This window comes from Electrophorus electricus, chromosome 21 (genome assembly GCF_041902795.1).
Source record: "Electrophorus electricus isolate QZ-2024a chromosome 21, ASM4190279v1, whole genome shotgun sequence".
Lineage (NCBI taxonomy): Eukaryota > Metazoa > Chordata > Actinopteri > Gymnotiformes > Gymnotidae > Electrophorus > Electrophorus electricus.
Window position 1 is genome coordinate 13,767,501 of NC_137517.1, and position 22,500 is coordinate 13,790,000.

A 22,500-nucleotide genomic window follows, 5' to 3' on the forward strand; every position below is an offset into this window, starting at 1 on the left:
TAGAGTGGGTGCCAAAATATCCCTCGCTCTCTTGTTTAACCCCTCCATGTCCAGCTCCCTCTCTCTCTCTTTCTCTCTCTCTCTATCTCCTTTTCCTTCCATCTCTCTGTGGAGCAGTTTGCTTTCTCACATATTTAGACTGCTGCATTGTTTTTGAATTGTCATCTGAATGACCAGGATGTGCTTATGCCTTGGGGCAGGTGTGTGTGTGTGTGTGTGTGTGTGTGTGTGTGTGTGTGTGTTTTAACACTGCAACCTCTCCCAGGCGATTTTCTTCATCCTCACAGACACAAAAGTAAACAGGTACACACACACACATGCCACACACACACAGTTTAAGACGCCATCTGTGTGTGTGTGTGTGTGTGTGTGTGTGTGTGTGTGTATGTGTGTGTGTGAGTCTCGAAGAGCAAGACAGTTCTGCCTAGCAACCCAGCAGGCAGTGTTAACTGCTGTGTGTATGTGTGCTGGGACATCAATTTATCTGTGGCAGAAACTCAGAAAAATGTTCAGAAAACAAATGTGACCTGTAGACATAACAATTTAAATCAGACTGAAATCAGACTGAAATTAGACTGAAATCAGACCTTTGTGTCTTTCTGTGTCTTACAATTCTTACTGCATTGTGGTACCAGTCTGTACATACCATATTTTTCTTGTTAGTAGTTTTCTTGTTAGACACGCACACACACACACACACACACAGAGGCTGACATCAGAGGACATTAGTGTAATGGGGATTACGAGGTTCACTGGGTTACATTTAGGGTAATGGGTGCATCATTAGATAAGCTGTGTAATTATGTAGAGGATCACTAGGGGGTTTCAGCTGATATATGTGTGTCACGGGGGTTTCAGCACGTGTGTGTGTGTGTGTGTGTGTGTGTGTGTATGTGTTCGCTATCCAGGGTTGGTGAACTCTAAATCCTATCTACAGTTTGGTTGGCGTTTGCTATTGGACCATCCGAATGCAGCTCGAAAGAGCAAAACTCTATCACCTTGTTACTACGGCAACACTGGTTTCACCCCAGACATGCGCACGCCTGTGTGTGCGTGCGAGTGCACTGAAAAAACACAGTCACCCTTGCATCCTGTAGCCTTGAGCTGGCATAAGCAAAAAACACATCTGCACTGTGTGTCACAAGTCACACGGCTCCTCACAATAAGCTCTCCAAAAACACACACACACACACACACACACACACACACACACACATCCCCCCTCCACACAAAAAACACAGGACTCCAAGGACAGGCCAGAGGATGGGCCCCCCTATTGAGTCTTGGTTCCTCTCAAGGTTTCTTCTTCATGCTCTAGGGGGTTTTTTTTCCTTATCACCGTTGCGATTGGCTTGCTCACTGGGGGCTCGGACGTGGACGTTTGTAAAGCTGCTTTGTGACAAATTTGACTTTGAAATTTGAATTATTAAGCTCCATTAAGCACTGGAGAGAAGTGAATGTGTGTGATGTGTGTTTCAGGCTGAGGTGTCCATGGTTGCCATGGTCACGATGGGACATCCCCTCTCTCACCTTGGTGTAAACACTCATGAGTTCTAGAGATTTTCAGACACACAACAGAGAGTGTGTCCAAAAGAGTGCAATTTAAGAAATGCCAACACACACACACATGCACACACACGTACACACACGCACAGATCTGATCTGCTCACCTGATCTGCTTTGCATAGTTGAGTTCGATCTCGGATCGCTCCTTGACAAATTTGGTGTAGCGCTCGACGAAGTCTATCCCCCACTGAGTGTGTTTCTCCAAGTTTTCAAACTGATCCTGGGACAAACAGGCAGGAAGAGACAGAGGGAATGACTACGTGCCCACTGGACATGTCAGCGTCCGCTCGGAAAATGAAAAGAAACTTCACAAGAACCAACATTGCTACAGCATTATGAAACACCACAAAACAGAAAGACAAAAAAGAAAACAGAACAGACATGTCAGAAAGAACACGTCGTGCTCATTATCCTGGAACAATGCTGGTACACGGAAGCCCAGAACGTTCCGGGTTCCGCCGTGTCGTGTGCCGTGTATCGGTGCCGGCCCTCAGGACTGATCACGTGCCGTTGGGTTGGGAGAAAACTTTCCACAACTCGCAATGAGCTCAAGACAATATGTCTGTGTGTGTGTGTTTTAAATGTCAGTGGAGGCCAGGTTGCCATGCCAACTCAGAGTTGATATACCAATTGTGAAAGCGATGAATACTCAGACCAGCTTGGATTTAAAAAAATAAAATCTTTAAAATTCTGTCACGCGGCTCACACACACAGGTGCTGTTTGGCGGAACAGACCCACCTGTTTAACAAAGTTCAAATAGAAGCCTGCAACCAGATACACAACAGAAGCCCGCGAGTGCAATTTTCTTCTTCACTTCTTACGAGAAGCATGTCAGTGTGCGTTTGTCTTTTTGTGTACCAAGGCCGGCCATCCATCCATCCATCAATCATCAATCCATCCATCCAGCCATCCATCCTTTTAGCTGTGTATTTTAATTTGTTTTAAGCTATTCTGTTCTAGAGGATGTTTTCTCCTCAGGACAAACCGAAATGAGCTCCAGAGCTCCAAAATTGTTGGTGTTGGTGGTCGGATATGTCAGAATTCCTCAATTTTCTCTCAATTCCGGCATGACCGCTGTCTAAGGAGATCCAGAGTGCCCCCTGTGTGAGGAGATCCAGTGTGCCCCCTGCGTGAGGAGATCCTGCATGCCCTGTAGTGGCACCACCAGTGTGCGATGAGTTTAATTTGTATGTGCCCTTGTACAAAAACCTTGGGTTTTGTATTACGGCCAAGCAGGACTCTGACACGATTTGATTCAAATCTTTTCCATGACATTAGTAGTAGATATTGAAAGTAGCAGATATTGGTTTGCAAAAACTTTTTTTCTCACATTTCATACACACACACACACACACACACACACACACACACACACACACACACACACTCCCTCAAGCTGTTCCCATAGACTGTTCTGTCAGACATGTCCACAGAGCTAAGACAACCCGTAACTCTTTCCACAAAGCACAGAGACAATCATGGCGGTGTGATAAACTGGGCTACAGACAACCAACAGTGCACAAATTCATATCCACACACTGCACTCAGACGCTACCTTTTGATAAAACTAATAAGAAGCTTGACGTTACTCAATGAGAATGAAATACTACTCTCTTTTTCTCTCTCTCTCTCTCTCTCTCTCTCTCTCTCTCACACACACACACACACACACACACACACACAGAGCTTTGTAATATTCCGAGCACCCCACAGCACATCTAACATGTGCAGACACTCGGGTTAGATGGAGATCCCCAGGTCGTCTGTCCGGTTGGACCTGCCAATATCACTTTTGCTAACGCTGATACAATCCCGAGGCTGCGTGGCTGTCGATGTGACGCGGACGTAAGGCAACCGCTCTGCTGAGCGTTTTCAGAACGTTTAAGCTCACCCTGGTGTAGCTCCAGCATGCGCCCATCTTCTCCTCCACCATCCCTAACGATGAAAACAGATCAGGCCCTCGTGCACACGCACTCGCGCTCGCGCTGCACTTTCGCTTTTTTGTCCTGACTGAAAGAAAAAAACAAAAAACCCAGATATCCTTTGACTGCAAGAAGCAGACCTGATGTGGAGATGAACACACACTAGCCTGCATAGAGTCCACCTCATACAAACACACACACACACACACACACACGCAGAGTGCAACAGGAAGGAAAGAGCTCAGTGTGTGTGTGTTTGTGTGTGTTTGTGTATGTACAGGATGTGTATGTGGGCTGATGCAGGTCGACTTGGCTTGGTAGACATTTTAAGGACTCCAAATGCAAGTGAAATATCACACACCTAACCAAACAGCACTTCCATCTCTTTTTCGGTCTCTGTAGACCATGTCTGGGGCATCTGAAAATGTTTTAATCTAATGTGATCACTTTGCCTTTTTAAAACAGCAGTCAGCCCCTCTTTAGTGTCTTAGCTTGGACCAATACAGCATATACAATATACAGCATATATTCAACACACAAGAAACACAGTCAAGGCTGCAGTTCCTTCCATTATCTATTAAATACAGTTTGGCTGAGTGTATAACAACAATAACAAAAAACATATTTAATGCCAGTCGAATTATTTCGCTGGGTGGTTTTGTTTTGTTCAATCAGCAACTTTACACGTGGTGCTTGGCCCTCTGCCATCGCCACATTTACTTTGCAGAGAGCTCCACGTTTGTACGTTTGAGATACGCTCGAACGGCCAGCAACGGGAGCGCAGACAGACAGACGGATGAGGCGTCGCGCAGACGAGCGGAAGGTTCCGGCAAAAAGTCCAGAGAAACGTCCCGACACCTGCAGCCACGTGCTGGCCAGTACCAGAGGAGTACCACACCTGGACATTTCCCTTGGCGAGCTCTGTCCAGGGCTGACCAGTGCTGCATCCCATCCCCCCCCAAACATGTGGGTCAGACCCCTAAAATCCCATGAGAGGCATGACTGCAACGTTATTAAGCCTCCCTAACTCTCAAAACAACACCACAGCAAAGATGAATGATTATTTACCTTCAGTCGAGCAGTCATCATTGCAAAACGGGGTTTCTTCCCCAACGAGGGAGGGGCTCCGCAAATGCTGACTGTCAATCAAACAAGTCCGAACCGGGACCAAATCCGAGCGTCACGTTTCTAGACCTCGGCACTGCCCTAACGCGCAACGACAATCCGGATGCCACAGTGGATTATATTCCACGATCCAGAACAAAAGATCGCAAACACTCAGCCTCTGCTCCAACACAGCTAATCTGGGATCGTCAGGGCGGCCGGCACAGGCGGGTCGAGGGGCGAACGTGGTCAGGTGGTCCAGCCGGATTCAGATTTTGCGTGGCAGTAATCCCGAAGGGGTTGGAGGAGACAAACCCAGCCGCGCATGTCCGTCGGACAGCAGTAAGGGCAGAGAGGGGAGGAGGGAAACCTCCTTCGTGACCTCACACCTCCCCAAAGGGAGAACAGTCCTGAAATAATATCTAGCACTCGGGTAGTCAGAGGTTAGTGGGGCGTAGCCCCAGAGACCCTGCAGTGGTACTCCCACGCTGCCGGGATTGGACAGGAAGGGAGGGGATGGACATGAGCACTCAATAACACACACACACACACACGCACACACGCACGCACACACGCACGCACGCACACACACACGCACACACACACACACGCACACACACACACACACACACGCACACACGCACACACGCACGCACGCACACACACACACACACACACACGTACACACGCACGCACGCACACACACACGCACACACACACACACACACACACGCACACACGCACACACACACGCGCACACACAGATGTACTAGCTGCATGAGAGTGCACTAAAAGGTCCATCAAGCATGGTGTTGAAGCAGTGGAGTGGAATAAGGCAGAGAGAGAGAGAGAGAGAGAGAGAGAGAGAGAGAGATTGCGTTTCCATGTGGAAAGAAAGAGCAAGGAAACAGAGTGAAGACACAGTGCAGCTGTGGTGTCTGTGTGCGTGGGTTGAGATCTGGACGTCTAAGTGAGTCCCGCAGGCCTGGCTGACGTTACAGCCATCGGGACCCCTGCAGGCTGTAAAAGTCCACCTACAGGATCACATTTACACACCCAATACACCCCGTACACACACACACACGTGGACGAGCAAAGCTAAAGAGGCATCTGTAAACAGAAGTGTGTTTATGCAACTGTGGAAAAGGACATGCTAAATTTGTAGCAATAATTCACACACACACACACACACACTTTTGTCTGTAGATCAAACAGGTCCGCATAAACTGGGCTAAATGGAACTCCAGGAAACATCTGGAGTCACACACACACACACTCTCTCTCTCTCTCTCACACACACACACACACACACACACACACACTTATATAACTATCCAAACGGGTGGGTGAATAAACAAACAGGGCTTCATATTTACATTAATTCACTGAGATTGATCAACTGCAGCAGGTGTTGGCAGATTATAATCTGCCTTCGTATTACAGGACCACACACTAGTCTCTTACTTACGCACCAACTAATGACGTATGACGCATCAAAGCCTTTGAAGTATGAGCGCGTTTAGCTCAGGACATAATTCAAGTACATTTCGCGGCAACAGAGATATTAAATACCGCAGGGACGTTCTGGATCGAGGTCCTTCGTGCTGCTTGTAAACTTCGATGAGGAATCGGCGCACCTTAAACAAGTAGATGTGTGAATGAAAGAAAACATTTGTTCCACGGGGTCCCGCAGTTCCGAGAGTGTAGGTCAGCGGGGCGTTTCTGAATTCCCCTCATTGGTGAAACGACAAATCCTTAATTCTGATGGTCTGATCATGAACCTGTGTTAATAAACGTGCATGTAGCACATGTAGAGGGGTCGCAGGCTACAGTAGCAGTTATTATTCGCGTGGTCCTTTACCTCACGCCTGACGAGAATGTCTTTGGTGATTTTGTCTCGTCTGTGGGAGATTAGCGGAGGATCCTTTAAAAGGGGGCCGCTGTCTCTGCATCGTCCTGGAGGATTCTGAACTGTTTAAGTATAATGTCAGCTGCTGTTTTATTTGTAGGGTAATAAAACATCGCCGATGGAATTCCTGTAGTCTTGACGGTAGATTGTTTACAGGTCGGCGTGTCCGCTCTCTGAACAGGTAAAACACTAGTAAAGTCATCTGTGACTTCCTTAGGAAGCCCACAGTTCTGAAAGAATTCACGCATTTCCGTATTTTCGGGAGAAGTCTCCATTCTCACTGCAAATGCGCTTAAGTCTTAGTAGCTGTGAGTAAGGGTTGGAGTTTTTGCGGGCCTTGGAAAGGGAATAGGTGTTTTTTTTTGTGTGTGTGTGTCATCGTCTACTTCTCTTCATTAGTAATAAGAGCTGGAGTCGCGTTAGCCTGTATTCTGCAACGCGTCCGTTGGCTGTGTTGCAAATCCCTTCACTGTCTCTCCATGTCGCTCCCTTCCTTCCTACCGAGCAGGCACTTACCCTACCACAGGCCACCACGTAGGGCTGGTTTGTAGCACAGCCACACAAAGTGCACTCATAAGGACACGCAGTACTCAGTAAAGGGGGCAGGTTTGTTGGCCGTGGCTCTAGGACGTAATAGCTGCGTCTGCTGCGTCGTGAAGGTCGCGTTACGAACGGAAAGCGCAGCTGAGCGCCAGCCTGGAAGTTCGGTGCCGGGCGGGCGAGCGGGATGCATTTCAGCCCGCAGTTCCGGTCGCCGCCACAGGGGGCGGCAGAGGCTCATAGCAGTCGAGCGGTGGTTTTGCACATCAGGGTGATGTCATCACTGAGTCATTACGCAAGGTGGAGCGTGATGTGAACGTGAAATTACCCACGTGTTTAAAACGTGTGCGCATGCACACACACGCACACACACACACACACACACACACACACACACACACACACACACACACACACACACACACACACACACACACACACTTACCTACCTCATTAGGGATGATTCACTTGGGGTTGCACACAGGGCATTCACCCAAGGTGGAGTTTTTGAAGGTTTTTTTAGACACACACACAGAGCTCATCTGATATCTGGATAATTGTTACAACTGCTACATTTTTCTGCAAATCAAATTTTAAATTGACCTTCACTATGGCCTGAAACTCTTCTGCTTTCACACACACACACACACACACACACACACACACACACACACACACTGGAACTGGGAACATTTTTCTAGGTCATCTCAATCACAGTAAGCTACAGTTTGTGATGATGTAATAGTAGTAACCAATATCTTGGCATTTCTGAGCTTAGCAGGATCCTAAAAAATACATCTCACACAGGGTATGAGTGTGAGACGTGTGTGTGTGTGTGTTTGTGTGAGGTGTGTACATGTACATCTCTAACACTGGTCTCTAAATATTACATACATCATGAATTATCACAACACTGATTACTGAGTATGCACACACACACACACACACACACACACACAGCAACTTCACATCCCAGTAAATCCCTCCTGATTTCAACAGAACACCAAGAAATGCTCCCCTCCTTCACATTGATTAAAAAACTCTATGCTCAACTTGTCTCTGTCTGAATCTCTCTCTCTCTCTCTCTGTCTATCTATCTATCCAGTGTCCTATCTTCTTTCAAACCAGTGATTGTAGGCAGTTTTGCATTCAGGGAGAAATATTTATGTAAATGCTTGGCAGTGTGTGTGTGTGCGTATGTGTGTGTGCACGAATGAGTAACACAGAGTCTTTGTGCTGTGGAAGGAGGCAGAACAATGCTACTGTAACCTCTTAGTCAGGGGACAGAGAACAGGCCCTCTCTCTCTCTCTCTCTCTCTCTCTCTCTCTCTCTCTCTCTCTCTCTCTCTCTCTCTCTCTCTCTCTCACACACACACACACACACACACAAAAAAGGGAGAGTGTTGTCCCACCACAAATATTTGCCTTTGTGACATCAAAGCCTGTACCCTTTCTAGCGTCATATTAACACACATAAACACATACACACAATCTCACACACGTAATCACACACACTCCCAAAACAAGACAGACACACAGCTCTTTCACTCTACCCACCACAAACAAAGCCTTCTTATTCCCTCACTAGAGAGGTTGAAGCAAACACACACACACACACACACACATACACACTTTAAAAAGGCTGACTACAGATTCCTACATATGTGCTCCATCCCTGCTCTACAACTGCATTATAACACATATATAACAGCATAACAGTCACTATATTAGCTGTGTATAACATCACATAACAATAGCCAAAATCAAGCATAAGGTACAACATCAACTTCATGAAACAATGACACCACACACACAGACACACACACACACACACACACCTACACTTGACCTAAGACTTTTTTAAGCAAAAAAAAATTGGCTTTCTGTTTGGTGTAAAAATGAATATATTTAGACAAAACCTTCCCAATGTCATGCTGAGAACAGTTGTGCTCACATGTAGCCTAGCACAGGAAGCCCCACCTACTGCCCATCCAGCAGTATGCCTATTTGTTGGAGCATCTGTCTGTCAATCAAAGTTTGAATATGACCAGAACTCACAGACACATGCAGTTGGCTGGTAAAGCACATATTTATAGAAGCCAGGAATGCAAGTGTGAACTTTTGGCATGTCTGTTGTCTTAAAGGGTGTGTGTGTGTGTGTGTGTGTGTGTGTGTGTGTGTAACATTTTTGTCAGTGGATCACAGCTGTTTGCTGGAGAAATCAGCAGGTTGTGGGTGGAGCCACAACTATCACCATTGAAGTCCTTTACACCAGGAACCAGAGCCACATTAAATGGATGTACAGTCCACACACACACACACACACACACACACACACACACAGAGTTTCCTGTCATCTCACCCATTCAGAGATCTAAGCACAATACATTTCTGCTGTGCTTCTGCTCTGTCATTTTCACAGTCCCTGCACACCCGGTGCCAACACAGCCCTGTGACTGCAGCCTGAATAAAAAGGCTCCAGGCTGCTTAGCTGACAGCTGTGGTCAGTGGCCGGATGCCACTGAAGTTGAAGGTGGCATGCTTGGGCCTCTAACAAACCCAACCACTGCATTACACCACACACACGCACGCACACACACGCACGCACACACACACACGCACACACACACACACACACACACACACACACACACACACACACACACACACACACACACACACACACACACACACACATTACTTAAAGGGCCCCTATCCTACATTAGTTTTGTATTTTATGTTAATATCTGGAGTCCATTTATGTTTGGCTTCATGAACAAAATAACAGTCATAATTCATTTTACATGTCCATTTTCCAACCTGTCTTTGTGCCTTAGAAGCAGGCTGTTTTTGTTACTGTGTCTTTAAGTGTCACATAATTCATCTCTTCTGGTTGGACAGCCACCTCACCAATGAAACGAGGCTCACCACATCCTCGCCTGTAACATATGGTGCTGCGTAGGAGTCTCCAGGAAACAAATAAAGGCACCTACTCAAACAGCCTTACATGGTTCATATATACGCCACCAATTCTCTGCCATTTCTCTTGACAGCCAAACATCTTAAGTCTCTCTAAACCTGCTTAGTTTGACTGTTAGTAAGCTAACACCAATCTGTTTTGACTGTAGGTGAAGAAGAATATATATCAACTATATGTAAATACCTCAGGAATCAGTTTTTTGTGAAGTGTGTGCATGTTACTCAATCTCAAACTACTCAAACAAATTTCACAGATCAACAACCATGTTAGCTATATTATGTTTTAACTGAAAACTGAGGGACAGTTAGCTAATACAGCTACTAGCCAGGAACGTTAGCCAGCAAGCGTCACCTAACTTCTGCAGCTCTGTTAGCCAAGTGACTTAAGCTTGATATTTGTTAAAATATTTTCAGCATTTGGCAGACACGCTTATCCAGAAGGACTTACAAAAGTGCTTTGTCATCTCACCAGTACAGGTTAGAGTTCAAGATACCAATGAACTAGAATAAAGGTAAAATTAGTATAAGCTCTATATCAAAACATAAGTTCTATATGAAATTAACTAAGCTAATACCTCTAACTAATAAACTGTCACATTTGAAGAGTAAGCTTGAGGCTCATAGCTTTAGTACTCACATGCATCTCTGAAAGCTGGGTGCCTTGTTAATAAACTAATACTACACTTACACAGTAAATAGTACACATGCTGCTAGTTTAAAGCTGCTAAAAGGACCTAAAAAATGTAACCTTGACCAATGCTGCCTGTCAGGTTCGGTATGTAGAAGTGGAGTTAAGCGCGGATTAAAAGTATCGGGTTTAGTGTAATTGCTCCCAGGGTAATCCAAAGTCAGCGTAGAAAACCAGTCTGTGCTTAGTGACAGGCAAGACAAACCGCAGTGTGAACAAAACCGGCCAGGTATAAGAGAGAAAGAGCGAGAACCAGGCATAAACCCAAAAACAAACGAGCAGGTAAGGACAAAGGACGACGACTTGTAAACACTAGACAACTGCAAAGTGAGACTTCAGAAACGGGTAAGTATATACAGACACGGGTGAACTTAATAAAGAGGGGATTGGGGGGTTGGACGGGGGGGTTGTGGGTAATGTAGTCCACTGAAAGCAGGCTGGAGGCTACAGACATGACATTGATGATGACCAAATGTTAGTTGCAGTGTAGCTGTCCAGTGTTAGCCTCATAATCATTGTTCATAGAGAACTGCCATAATTAGACTGCATATTAGAGGGATATAATTTTGGCTTGAGGATTTGTCTTTGAGTCCAATACAGGTGGAGGAGTATCGGCCATCATTAACCTTTAACACAGCCTCTTCGTGTCTCATTCAAAGCGCCAGTGGGACTGAAATGTGCGGAACGTGTTTTGAAAGTAAGATCCACACCCAAACTTGACAGGGACCTGTTGAAAGGTGATTGGGCAGCTGTATTTAAGTATGCGCATATTTTAATGACGTAAAAGAAACGACATTTATGCAGCTTACTCGCTATACATTGACCTTGATGACTGGGGAGTGAATGGTACATTTTGATCTTTAGCAATGTTTATACAAATACATTTCATTTTTATGTTAGAAAATCAAAACATTTTTTAATTGAAAATTCAGGTTTCCATGACAGAGGCGCTTTAAGGATGTTGGCACCACGTCCCTCGTCATTAACCAGGCAGACAACATGGTTGTCGTGACATCCGCCAGCCTTCCATGATGTGCAGGCCTGGTGTGCACTGCCGTGAAGTGATAGATTTATATTCCATACACACACACACGCGCATGCAGGCACACTGCTAAACGCATCATATTCCACATGCTGTCTGGGTGAATTTTGCTTTGATCTCCCTAAAAAATATCCCTGAAAGTGCAGGACCAAGTCACACGGATTAGAGTGGCCAGTTTGTTGGGTTTCATGACTGGTGGTAGGTTTCATAGAGATGTGGGCTGGCCTGCACACACGCATGTACACACACATGCTGCTGAACACATCACCACACACCGTGTGGTATTCTCTCAGAAAACAAAGTGCTTCATCGAATTCTTTTATGGCTTTATGGGTTTTTTCCTGAATTTGAAGGGTTTACAGGTTCTTTCCTGATGACAGGTTCTAGGAAACACTTCTTACTAAGAGTTTCAGTGTTAAATCATCAAAAGAAAGATTTCACTGGCCTCTGATTGCCAGTTGTGCAAGTGATTACACAAGGTGCTGGGGGAGGGGGTTGGTCAGGTGGACTCATTTTAAGCTTATTAAGATATCACACACACACACACACACACACACACACACACACACACACACACACACACACACACACACACACACACACACACACACACACAACTTTACAAAGACCTTAGTCAATGCACTAGTTTCCAGACACACACTTTGCCCATTGTTTAGGTATTCTGCATATCTGATCTAAAACCTTTTCCGGGCTGACCCACTTGACTTATGTAAGGGTTGAACTCCACTCAGTTAATCCTGCCGGGGATTTGACCACAGAGGCAGGGAAAGGGGGCAAGAATGACCAAAGAGAGGGTAACGGGGCAGAAATGACCGTAGAGAGGGCAACAGGACAGGTGCAGGAAGGCTCCTTCGCACACGGCTCCTCCTCCTCAGGTACAAGTACCATATGTTCACGGTGGGCATCAACAATGGGCATATCTCTTGTGGCTGTGTCTCTTGTGGGTCTTATTGTCTTATTGTCACTTGTGCATGTCGCTTACACTGTCCAGATAACTTTAAACAGAAGCAATTTTCCTGCTAAAATCATCTGGAACACAGATAACCACATCATACTTCCTTGCTATGAAAATTTCGGTTTGATTTGTTGCTGGTCGCCACAACACTTCCTGACATATCAGTATGCAAACACACGGTGCAAAACGGTGTATTCACTCTCTTTTTAACTTTCAGTTTCCCGCTCTTTTTTCAGCTAGGAAAATGCTTGACATGACAATGTTGGCAAAGCAAAATAAAGAAATAAACTAACTGATGAAACAAAATTTTAAAGAACATGCTAATTAACTATAAAGTAAATCAACCCCCCCCCCCCCCCCCCCCAACTCTCTTCCTCTCTGTCAGAGTTAATACTGAACATCTTTGGGCTGTGGGACACACACTTAAAATAACTATAAGCCAATCCATTTTTAGATTAAATTTAGCTTAAATGCACCAGAATGTAGATGTAAAAAGTACCAACCGATTAATCAGACCATAAAGAAAAACACATTCTTGTATAACAGCATATTTCTCTGTGCTAATATTAATCACTCAGTACAGCTTTATAAATGGCTGTTTGGCTTAGCAGGACATCCACAAAACACAGTCTCAGCTGTTGGAAGCAGTGTGTGTGTGTGTGTGTGTGTGTGTGTGTGTGTGTGTGCGCGCAGGTGCGCATGCATGTGTGTTGACAGACCAGACTAAAGCAGGAGGAATATATACAGGGCATGTGTGCTATGTGCCATTCACGCAGCCAGTAGCCAGAATGTGAGACACACGAACATGCACACTTACAGTAAGGAAAACTACACCAGCACATAGGGATGCCGCTCACTAAACGGAGCCAGAGCGGGAGAGGACCAATCGTGAGGGAAGCAATCGTGGCGGAGCCTACAGAGCACGGCCGCTGTGACTGTTCCGTGGTTTGGTTATGGATGTCATAAAAACAAAACAAACCAGAACAAACTCTGGGAAAGTAAAGAACATTAAGAGCTGTTTCCTTTTCATTCGTGTTTCATATTCAGTTTGAATATTATCAATTACTATACGTGAGTGAGTCAGTCACTTCAGTAGCTAAGCCTGCTAGCTGTGTACCATTAGCAAGCAGCCGAATAATATCCTACAAGTTTTTAAAAATAAAGTTTAGCCACTGGCTTGTAGCTGACCCCGTGGCCCTTAAACACTGCGTACCGGACAAACGGTTACTCGTCTCCTACAGCACAGCACAAGTTGGCTGCTTCTGGTTAAGATGCTTTAGTCTTTTCTCTCTCTCTCTCTCTCTCTCTCTCTCTCTCTCTCTCTCTCTCTCTCTCTCTCTCTCTCTCTCTCTCTCTCTCTCTCTCTCTCTCTCTCTCTCTCTCTCTCTCTCTCTCTCTCTCTCTCTCTCCATAAATAGCAAACCTGTTCCTGCAGTGGTTGACGCAAAGTGAGGAACTACACACAGCTGTAAACACGCTAGCCAGATGCTAGCCATTAGTAAAATCTTAGCGACTAGCCATCACACGTACACGCGCATGCGCGCACACACGTATGTACCCGCATACATTCAGGCCACTTATGGAAACACGACTGGTCCAAGGGGAGCTTGGGGCAGGGGCAGGGGCAGGGGGGTTGAAATGTAATCAGGTCAAAGGTCAGATGGATGCACTGGGCAATGCTAGAAGGCCGATGAGAGTGACATGCTAAATATAGACTGACCTCCAACTTTTACTTCAAATTCACACTCATGTGGAAAGAGTGGCAGTGTGTGTGTGTGTGTGTGTGAGAGAGAGAGAGAGAGAGAGAGAGAGAGAGTGAGAGAGAGAAGAAACAGACACCATTTCAAAATGTGCCCCTCATTCCACTTCTCTCCTGCTCTCTGTCTCTTGAGGAGTCCTGTAAATAGATTTGGGTCTAACATATAAGAAGAACTACAAGAGAAAGAGAGGTAGGGGCACAAAGCCAGAGAGTAGCAGAGAGTCTCTCAGTTTCTCACACACACACACACCCCACACACACACACACCCCCCACACACACTCACCCACACACCCCCCCACACACACACACACTCACATCCCCCACACACACTCACACACACTCACACACACACACACACACACACACAGACAGACACACACACACAGAACACACCCACACACACGTCCAAGGGAGAATTTCACCAAAACAAACAAGTGTTTCTCAAGGGTTTGTCTCCACAGCCACACTTTGCAGAGACCATGTTTCCAGCGGGATCTCATCTCAGCTCCTCCTCAACCCGACACCTACAGGCAGAGATCCTCACTGGTTCAGCTTCTGACCCCACAGATGTGCTTGTGTGTGTGTGTGGGTGGGTGTGCGTGCCTGTACCAAGTCAGCCCCCCTAACTTTGATCACATTAAAGTTATTGCCTATTATTATTATTATTATTATTATTATTATTGTTGTTGTTGTTGTTGTTATTATTGTTGTTGTTGTTATCATTTCATTATTATTAATTTTGTTGGTGTTTGCATTTCTAGTTTTCTTGCTGAGCTGCAACACAAATATGCAACCGTGATGAATTTCACCTTCACAATTTCACCTCGCAGATGGACCTTTCTTAGATATCAGCCTTTAGGCAGTTCAAACAGTACATGCCATTTCTATTCATTGACTCCTGTTTCTTCTCTTCCTTCATGTGTGTGTAATTCACACACACAGAGAACCCATCATATGAGTGAAAGAAAAATGAAATAAAAAAGATGGAAAGAATAAATGACAGAAAAGAGTGAAAGAAAGAGAGGTTGAATAAGTTTAATTATGAAGCATGTCCAGGAGCCTGATTCCAAGTGTTTGCTATTATGGTTAAAATCCTTCTCAAATACAACACCTGATCATAGGCACATCTGGCAACCCACACAACACAAAACACAGAGCATGCATGCACATCTGGCAATGCACACAACACCTAATACAGAGCACGCATGCACATCTGGCAACCAGTTTTAGATCAAAAGCAGGAGGTATACGTGTATGCACCCACCCACCGACACACACACACACACACACACACACACACACACACACACACACACACACACAAACACACACACACACACACACACACACACACACACACACACTACAGAGTTAATGCCTTTTCTGTGTTAGATTGTAGTCTACTGTTGTCAGATTGATGACACGGCATTAGACTCCTTTTTCTAGAACTCTCTCTCTCTCTGTGTCTGAGATACTCAAACAAGAACACCTATCTGCTGGTACAATTACTTCCTGTTTCTAACTCTCACTTCCTCACACACACACACACACACACACGCGCGCGCACGCGCGCGCACACACACGCATTCATACTAGGTATGCGTACATGAATCATTTAACCGTTAACTGACAAGAGTTTTGCTTGATTAATACTTATCAGTGAAACTGTAATTTTAAAAGAGACTGCTACCTGGTAGAAGGAATAAATAGGCTACAGATATCATTCAGCTCTGACGACTGTATCTTATTTTTAAGGATAAGTTCTCAAATCTTCCCTACACTGATCTAGGCTGTTATGTCGTTTCTAAGCAGCACAGTCGGTGCGGGTGGGCAGCGACAGGCTAGCGATTAGCAAGATGCTGGAACCTCAAACAGCTTCCAAACAAACAAACAAAAACAATAAAGTCAGGGTCTATTCAATTTAAATCAACTTCAAAATGCAAAAGTTTAATCTCGTGCAGGCAAACCCTTACATTTAGCGACATCGTCGCCGTTCCAACGGAAACATTTTTTTGTTGCGACATTTAACTCTGCACTGTTAAGACACGTATCTCATCCCCTCCCCCCCAAAACACACACACACACACACACACACACACACACACACACACACACACCCTTCCTTTCTTGCATTGCACAGGGAAAACTGATATTTCACAGAAAAGGCTGATTAGAGTTTTATTTTCTTTCTAAATCGCACTCTATTGTTTATTATTGTTATCCTCTCTCTCTCTCTCTCTCTCTCTCTCTCTCTCTCTCTCTCTCTCTCTCTCTCTCTCTCTCTCTCTCTCTCTCTCTCTCTCTCTCTCTCTCTCTCTCTCTCTCTCTCTCTCTCTCTCTCTCTCTCTCTCTCTCTCTCTCTCAGTGGGGCCACGGTAACGGGGGCACCAGCAGCCCCGCCCCAGGTGACAACCCCCTGCTCCGCTTCTAGCACTCCCCTACTTTCCATTTGCTCTTTTGCCAACTCAACTTTACACTCTTAACACAACACTGTTTCTGCTGTAAACTTACTATTTGCAGTTCAGTGGAACCCAATTTTACAGCAAAAACTTACAATATGTTAATGCAACAAATCATTTTTTGTTTTTACCTTAAACTTTCAAAATGATGTTTACAGTTACTTGGCCTGTTATCTGTGCTCAGTTCTCTAGTAATGCCTTAGAGATCTCACGCTGTTATTATCCACAGTGCTGTGTGTGTAAACATGGCCTGAACCCCATGGCCTGTCAGCCAATCACAGGCTTACCCTCGCCCCTCACAAGAAAACGACCAATCAAAACAGGAGGGGGATAAAATGATCGATAAGAGTGGCACTCTTACATCGGGGCTATTCATTATCTCGTGTGTGTGTGTGTGTGTGTGTGTGTGTGTGTGTGTGTGTGTGTGTGTGTGTGTGTGTGTGTGTGTGTGTTTGTGTGTGTGTGTGTGAGAGAGAAACAGACGCAGCCGGAACAGATCGATGTTCCATTGACCCAAAATGTAACAGTTGTTTCTGGCTGTTTACAGAAGGGCTGTCAGAGCAGTTCCCCTGCAACACCATCCACGCAACAACCCCCAGACTGTAGTTTCTCTCATTCCATCTCGTTACTTGCACAAACACTTACACACAAACACACACACACACACACACACACACACAGGAAGCTTAGAAGGCCTTTTTTTAAAGGTCTATGTCCAGTCTAATGTTGCCTTGAGTGACCATCAGAGAGCAAGCAGGTCTACCAAGCAAACAGTTTATTTAACATAACAGCACAGTGAGATGGGAACAAAAAGTATGTGTGTGTGTGTGTGTGTGTGCCTTCTCCACATGCCTGATAATGATAATGACCTCAGAAAGGTCAGCTATGTAAAACCACGCACACATACCCACAGAGCCTTAAACAGGCCAAATTCCAGAGCTATTTATATCCAATATTTGTATCAAACTCATTTCTCTGTATCTAAATATGAAACACACACTCAGAGAGAGCAAGCGAGCGAGAGAGAGAGAGAGAGAGAGGAAGAGAGAGCTAATCCTTTGCCAATGGACATCCTTAGACAGCACACAGTCTAACACAGTAATGGTCTGCTAGTCATGCCAGTTTCTAGCTCTATGAGAGTGTGTATGAGAGTGTGTATGAGTATGTGTATGTTTTTGGATGTGTGTGTGTGTGTGTGTGTGTGTGTGTGTATTGAATATGGAGGAGTCAGACCGGCTGTGTGTGTGTGTGTGTGTTGAATGTTGAGGAGTCAGACTGGCTGCTTCTTATTTGAGGATTCCAAACTAAGGTCTGTATTCAGACAGAAATTACTGTAATCCTTTATAACTGTGATGTCAAACCTACAACACACACAAAGAACAGGAGCAGATTAAAGAGGAAGTCAACTGTCATTACCACACATGTACAGAGACTGTGTTCAGGTCACGCATCACTGTGCACGTGTGTGTGAGAGAGAACTGGATCAAGCTGCTAATGCCCCTATCTGCAGAAACCATCTCTCTCTCTCTCTCTCTCTCTCTCTCTCTCTCTCTCTCTCTCACAAACACAAACACACGGTTCATGAACTAATTTATTTGAGTACAGTAGTGGTGTTTTCTGGACAGTCTAATCCCAGAGGAAAAACATTTTCAGTGTCAGCATAATTTAGTCCCACATAGCTGACCCACAGAGTTGGGCACTGAATATTTGCCCCATTAGGGCATACTGACCACACATTACAACAGCACATCATTCTGCAAGAGTGTTAATGCTCAACACCTGATCTTCCCTACTGAACACTATAATCAACACCTGCTGCTCTCTGCCTGCTCTCTCTCTCTCTCTCTCTCTCTCTCTCACACACACACACACCTTACACCAGCTATCCAGATGTGACAGACAACCACTGAGGAATTTGACTTTATTTGCATAGTTACAGTCAGCTTGTCCTGGAATCATCATCTGCCCAGAATGCCACCTGTACACTACACCATCTCTACACCCTGTACACTACACCCGTACACTACACCCGTACACTACATCCTGTACACCACACCCTGTCACTACACCCGTACACTACACCCGTACACTACACCCCGTACACTACATCCTGTACACCACACCCGTACACTACACCCGTACACTACAACCTGTACACTACACTCGTACACTACACACTGTCATTACACCTTGTGCGAGGCTCTGCTGGTTTCAGTGCTGCCTTGACGTAGCCAGGTGTGTGTTGTGATTCTTAATCGTGCGTTTTAGCTGTGGTTTTAGGACAGACTAAAGTATAAATTGCATGGGGTCGGGCCAATACGGTTGGTCAGGACTAACACCAACATGACCAGGACTAACACTGTTGGTCAGAACTAACACTGTTAAATCGTCCTTTGCTTGGTAAGGTAAGCTCCTGAACTCTACTGGACTCACACCGGCATTCTTGAACATGTTCTCTACTCCCTGCAATCCAGCGTAACCAAGAATGACTTTTGGTTCCCATCTTTCCCGTGGAGGGGCAGATCACTTCTCACCAGATTAGCAGAACAGCAACTCTCAATATCTCACCCGACCTTCACAACAAATTCTAATCTCAAAAACCATACTCTGTACATGAGTGTGTGTGTGTGTGTGTGTGTGTGTGCGCTGATATCTGTTCATGACAGCTGACAGTTTAAAATCAGGTCACCTAACAGCTTCCTCCTGTGGCTGCCCACTTCCTCTGCTGGGAAGACCAATTCATTATGGGAAAATGTCTGTAAAACTCCTCCTGGACTCTACAAGTTTACAGTAACGGTAGTGTATTATTCTCTCTGGTTCGCTGTCTTCTCTCTCTCTGTCTAATGCCGTTACCATAACTCCCTTTGAATCAGTAAATCATCCCTTCTGTGTCATTCTGTAACCGTAGCATGTCATTCTATAACCATTCTGTAACCGTAACACTTTCTCTTGTATTCTGGCCACACCCATGTAGTCTTGTTGCCAGTTCAGAAGAACTGTAACCTTTAATTCAAGAATTCCCTCCACACACACACACACACACCACACACATTCACAAACATACCCAACACACCCATTCGCACAAACACACACTGAGCAGGAAACATGTCATCTCCAGTTACAACCTTGGATCAGCCCCTACCGGCAGCACACATGCAAGTGCGAGTGTGTGTGAGTGCGAGTGTGTGTGAGTGTGTGTCCACTCTATTTGCAGACCTCTCTGAAGCCAGTGTGGAATCTTTCATCTTTATCTGTTGGCTTGAGCAGATTGAGCGCAGCACCAGTGAACGGCCCTCGCAGCTGATAAGCAGCTCAGCACGTGGTTCTAATTCACCTTGTGTGTGTGTGTGTGTGTGAGTGTGAGTGTGTGTTTGTGTGGAGCATGTTAAAAGCGCACTTTCCCTATTAGCTTAATTAGCCTTGTAACCATCTCACACTCCCGCATGTGGCTACAATAAGTCCATTCCTCTCTCTCTCTGTCTGACTCTCTCTCTCCCCATCAGTCAGTTTAAACTCGACCTCTCTGATCTGCTCTTTTTCGCGTGAAGCACGCAGGCGTCAGACGTGCTGGGCACCTGCTCCTAGCAACACGGGCCCAGCATGTCTGACGCCTGCGCGCTTCACGTGGCTCACCTCACGCCTGACGCCCGCGTGCTTCACCCGTCTCCCCTCACGTGTGACGCCTGCGCGCTTCACACGTCTCCCCTCACGCCTGACGCCCGCGCGCTTCACCTGTCTCCCCTCACGTGTGACGCCTGCGCGCTTCACACGTCTCCCCTCACGCCTGACGCCCGCGCGCTTCACCCGTCTCCCCTCACGTGTGACGCCTGCGCGCTTCACACGTCTCCCCTCACGCCTGACGCCCGCGCGCTTCACCCGTCTCCCCTCACGTGTGACACCTGCGCGCTTCACACGTCTCCCCTCACGCCTGACGCCCACGTGCTTCACCCGTCTCACTTCTAAGTGCGCGCGTGCACAGCCGTGCCATCAGATGGAAACGCCGACTGTGATGGAGTATCAGATCCCGCAGGGACCTACGTGTGAGTTCATACCCAGTCTCCCCAATATCAGGGCACGCCAGTCCTCCAAGATCAATCAAGAATGATCACGTTGCTTTAAAACATCAAAACAGGCTTTACATGCAGGGAAACCCGGAGGGAGCCCATGCCAGGCCGTGATTGTTTATTTGTTTGTTTGTTTGTTATAAACTAGCCGTAGCTCCCTTGGGCCACGAGCACAGAGGCACTTACACACCAGGAGCTGTCTGAGCTCACCGGCTCGACGACTCCAGCTGCTCCCATTCAACCCGTCCACCATGTCATAATGGACTCGGGGAAGGACGGCGCCGATTAGATTAGAGGATGCCGCGACGGACCAATGACAAGGGCAGCTCGGAATAACGAACTCAGTCATGAAAGCTACTGGCCTTTTTAGCACAGTAATGGAATCGGCAATTCTGGGTGACCCTGACAGACCCGGGAAATCACATCACAGCAGTCGGGTGCCTTACCCATAATCCAGCCTGTGCCCCACGGACGCAGTTCGGGGCTTAACTAGACTCCACCAAAGCTTTCAACCACAACGTACTGCTTCTCAACTGCTCTACAGTAAGTGGTAAATCCAGATCAACACCATCAGCAGCCATCTGAAGCAAGCAGAGCTGCGTTCCTGATCCGGACGTGTCCCGGATGTGATCCGGGCAGACTCACCTTCAGGTGCTGCTCCTTCACTATAGTCTGCACTTTGCTCACATCCATGACCACCCCGTGTTAACCGTTAGCCGTTGCACCAGTCGCCGCTCGCTACAGTTTTAGACACGGACACCCGAGACGCAAATACTGACAGCTGAGATCTCCCTCCCTGTGGCAAGCCAACTCTCCACCCGCTTGACAGTATCTGTGTGTGTGTGTGTGTGTGTGTGTGTGTGTCTGTATGTGCGTAGGCACCTCACCCTACTCCCACTTCCAGATCAAACTCTTACTTAAGGTTCTTGCACACACACACACACACACACACTTATAGAAGTGCAGGCCTCACTAAAAGGTTATCTCCTGTTCCATAAAGATTCCTTTTGTTGTGCTGTTTTCTGATCTGGAGTACAGCTAAACACTTTTATAGAGCGCCACAGCAACTACGGCGTGGAACCACCGGACCACCCCGGTCCGGCTCTCGGAGGGGATGCAGTCGCTACCTGCTCTTTTCAGACGAGGCTGTTCGTTAAAGCAGGGCACTCTGGGCAGGAAACGCCTTCACTTGCCACCCTGAAGCAGCCCTACAGGCGTGGCTGTGAGCGGAAGTGCTACCAGGAGTCAAAGACATCGCAGTGCATCATGGTCAGTTTCATTAAGAGTCTCTCTCATTGAGTTCCGCTGCACTGTGTAAACAAAGCAAAGATTTGGTCTCATAGGGCCATGAAGTGAACATCATACAGCCCTGTTACATCATACAGCCTTGTTACGTCATACAGCCATTACATCATACAGCCTTGTTACATCATACAGCCCCGATACATCATACAGCTTTGTTACGTCATACAGCTATTACATCATACAGC

At 46.2% G+C, this 22,500-nt stretch overlaps 1 protein-coding gene across 32 annotated transcripts in view; it reads right to left on the reverse strand.

Moving 5' to 3' along the window:
• The window catches only part of fnbp1b (formin binding protein 1b), a 68,324-nt gene that overhangs the window by 36,795 nt on the left and 9,029 nt on the right, over window positions 1–22,500 (reverse strand). For 7 of the 32 annotated variants that reach the window (XM_081704240.1, XM_081704239.1, XM_081704237.1 and 4 more), the window contains exons 1-2: window positions 21,656–21,808; window positions 1,671–1,786 (exon numbers count right to left, since the gene is read on the reverse strand). In XM_081704240.1, coding sequence (XP_081560366.1) covers window positions 1,671–1,786; window positions 21,656–21,703 — 164 coding nt within the window. In that variant the 5' untranslated portion in view covers window positions 21,704–21,808. Of the gene's footprint in view, window positions 1–1,670; window positions 1,787–3,458; window positions 3,578–4,557; window positions 4,906–21,655; window positions 21,818–22,500 lie in introns of those variants that run through there. The other 25 variants (XM_081704247.1, XM_081704246.1, XM_081704243.1 and 22 more) reach the window with 14 other exon arrangements.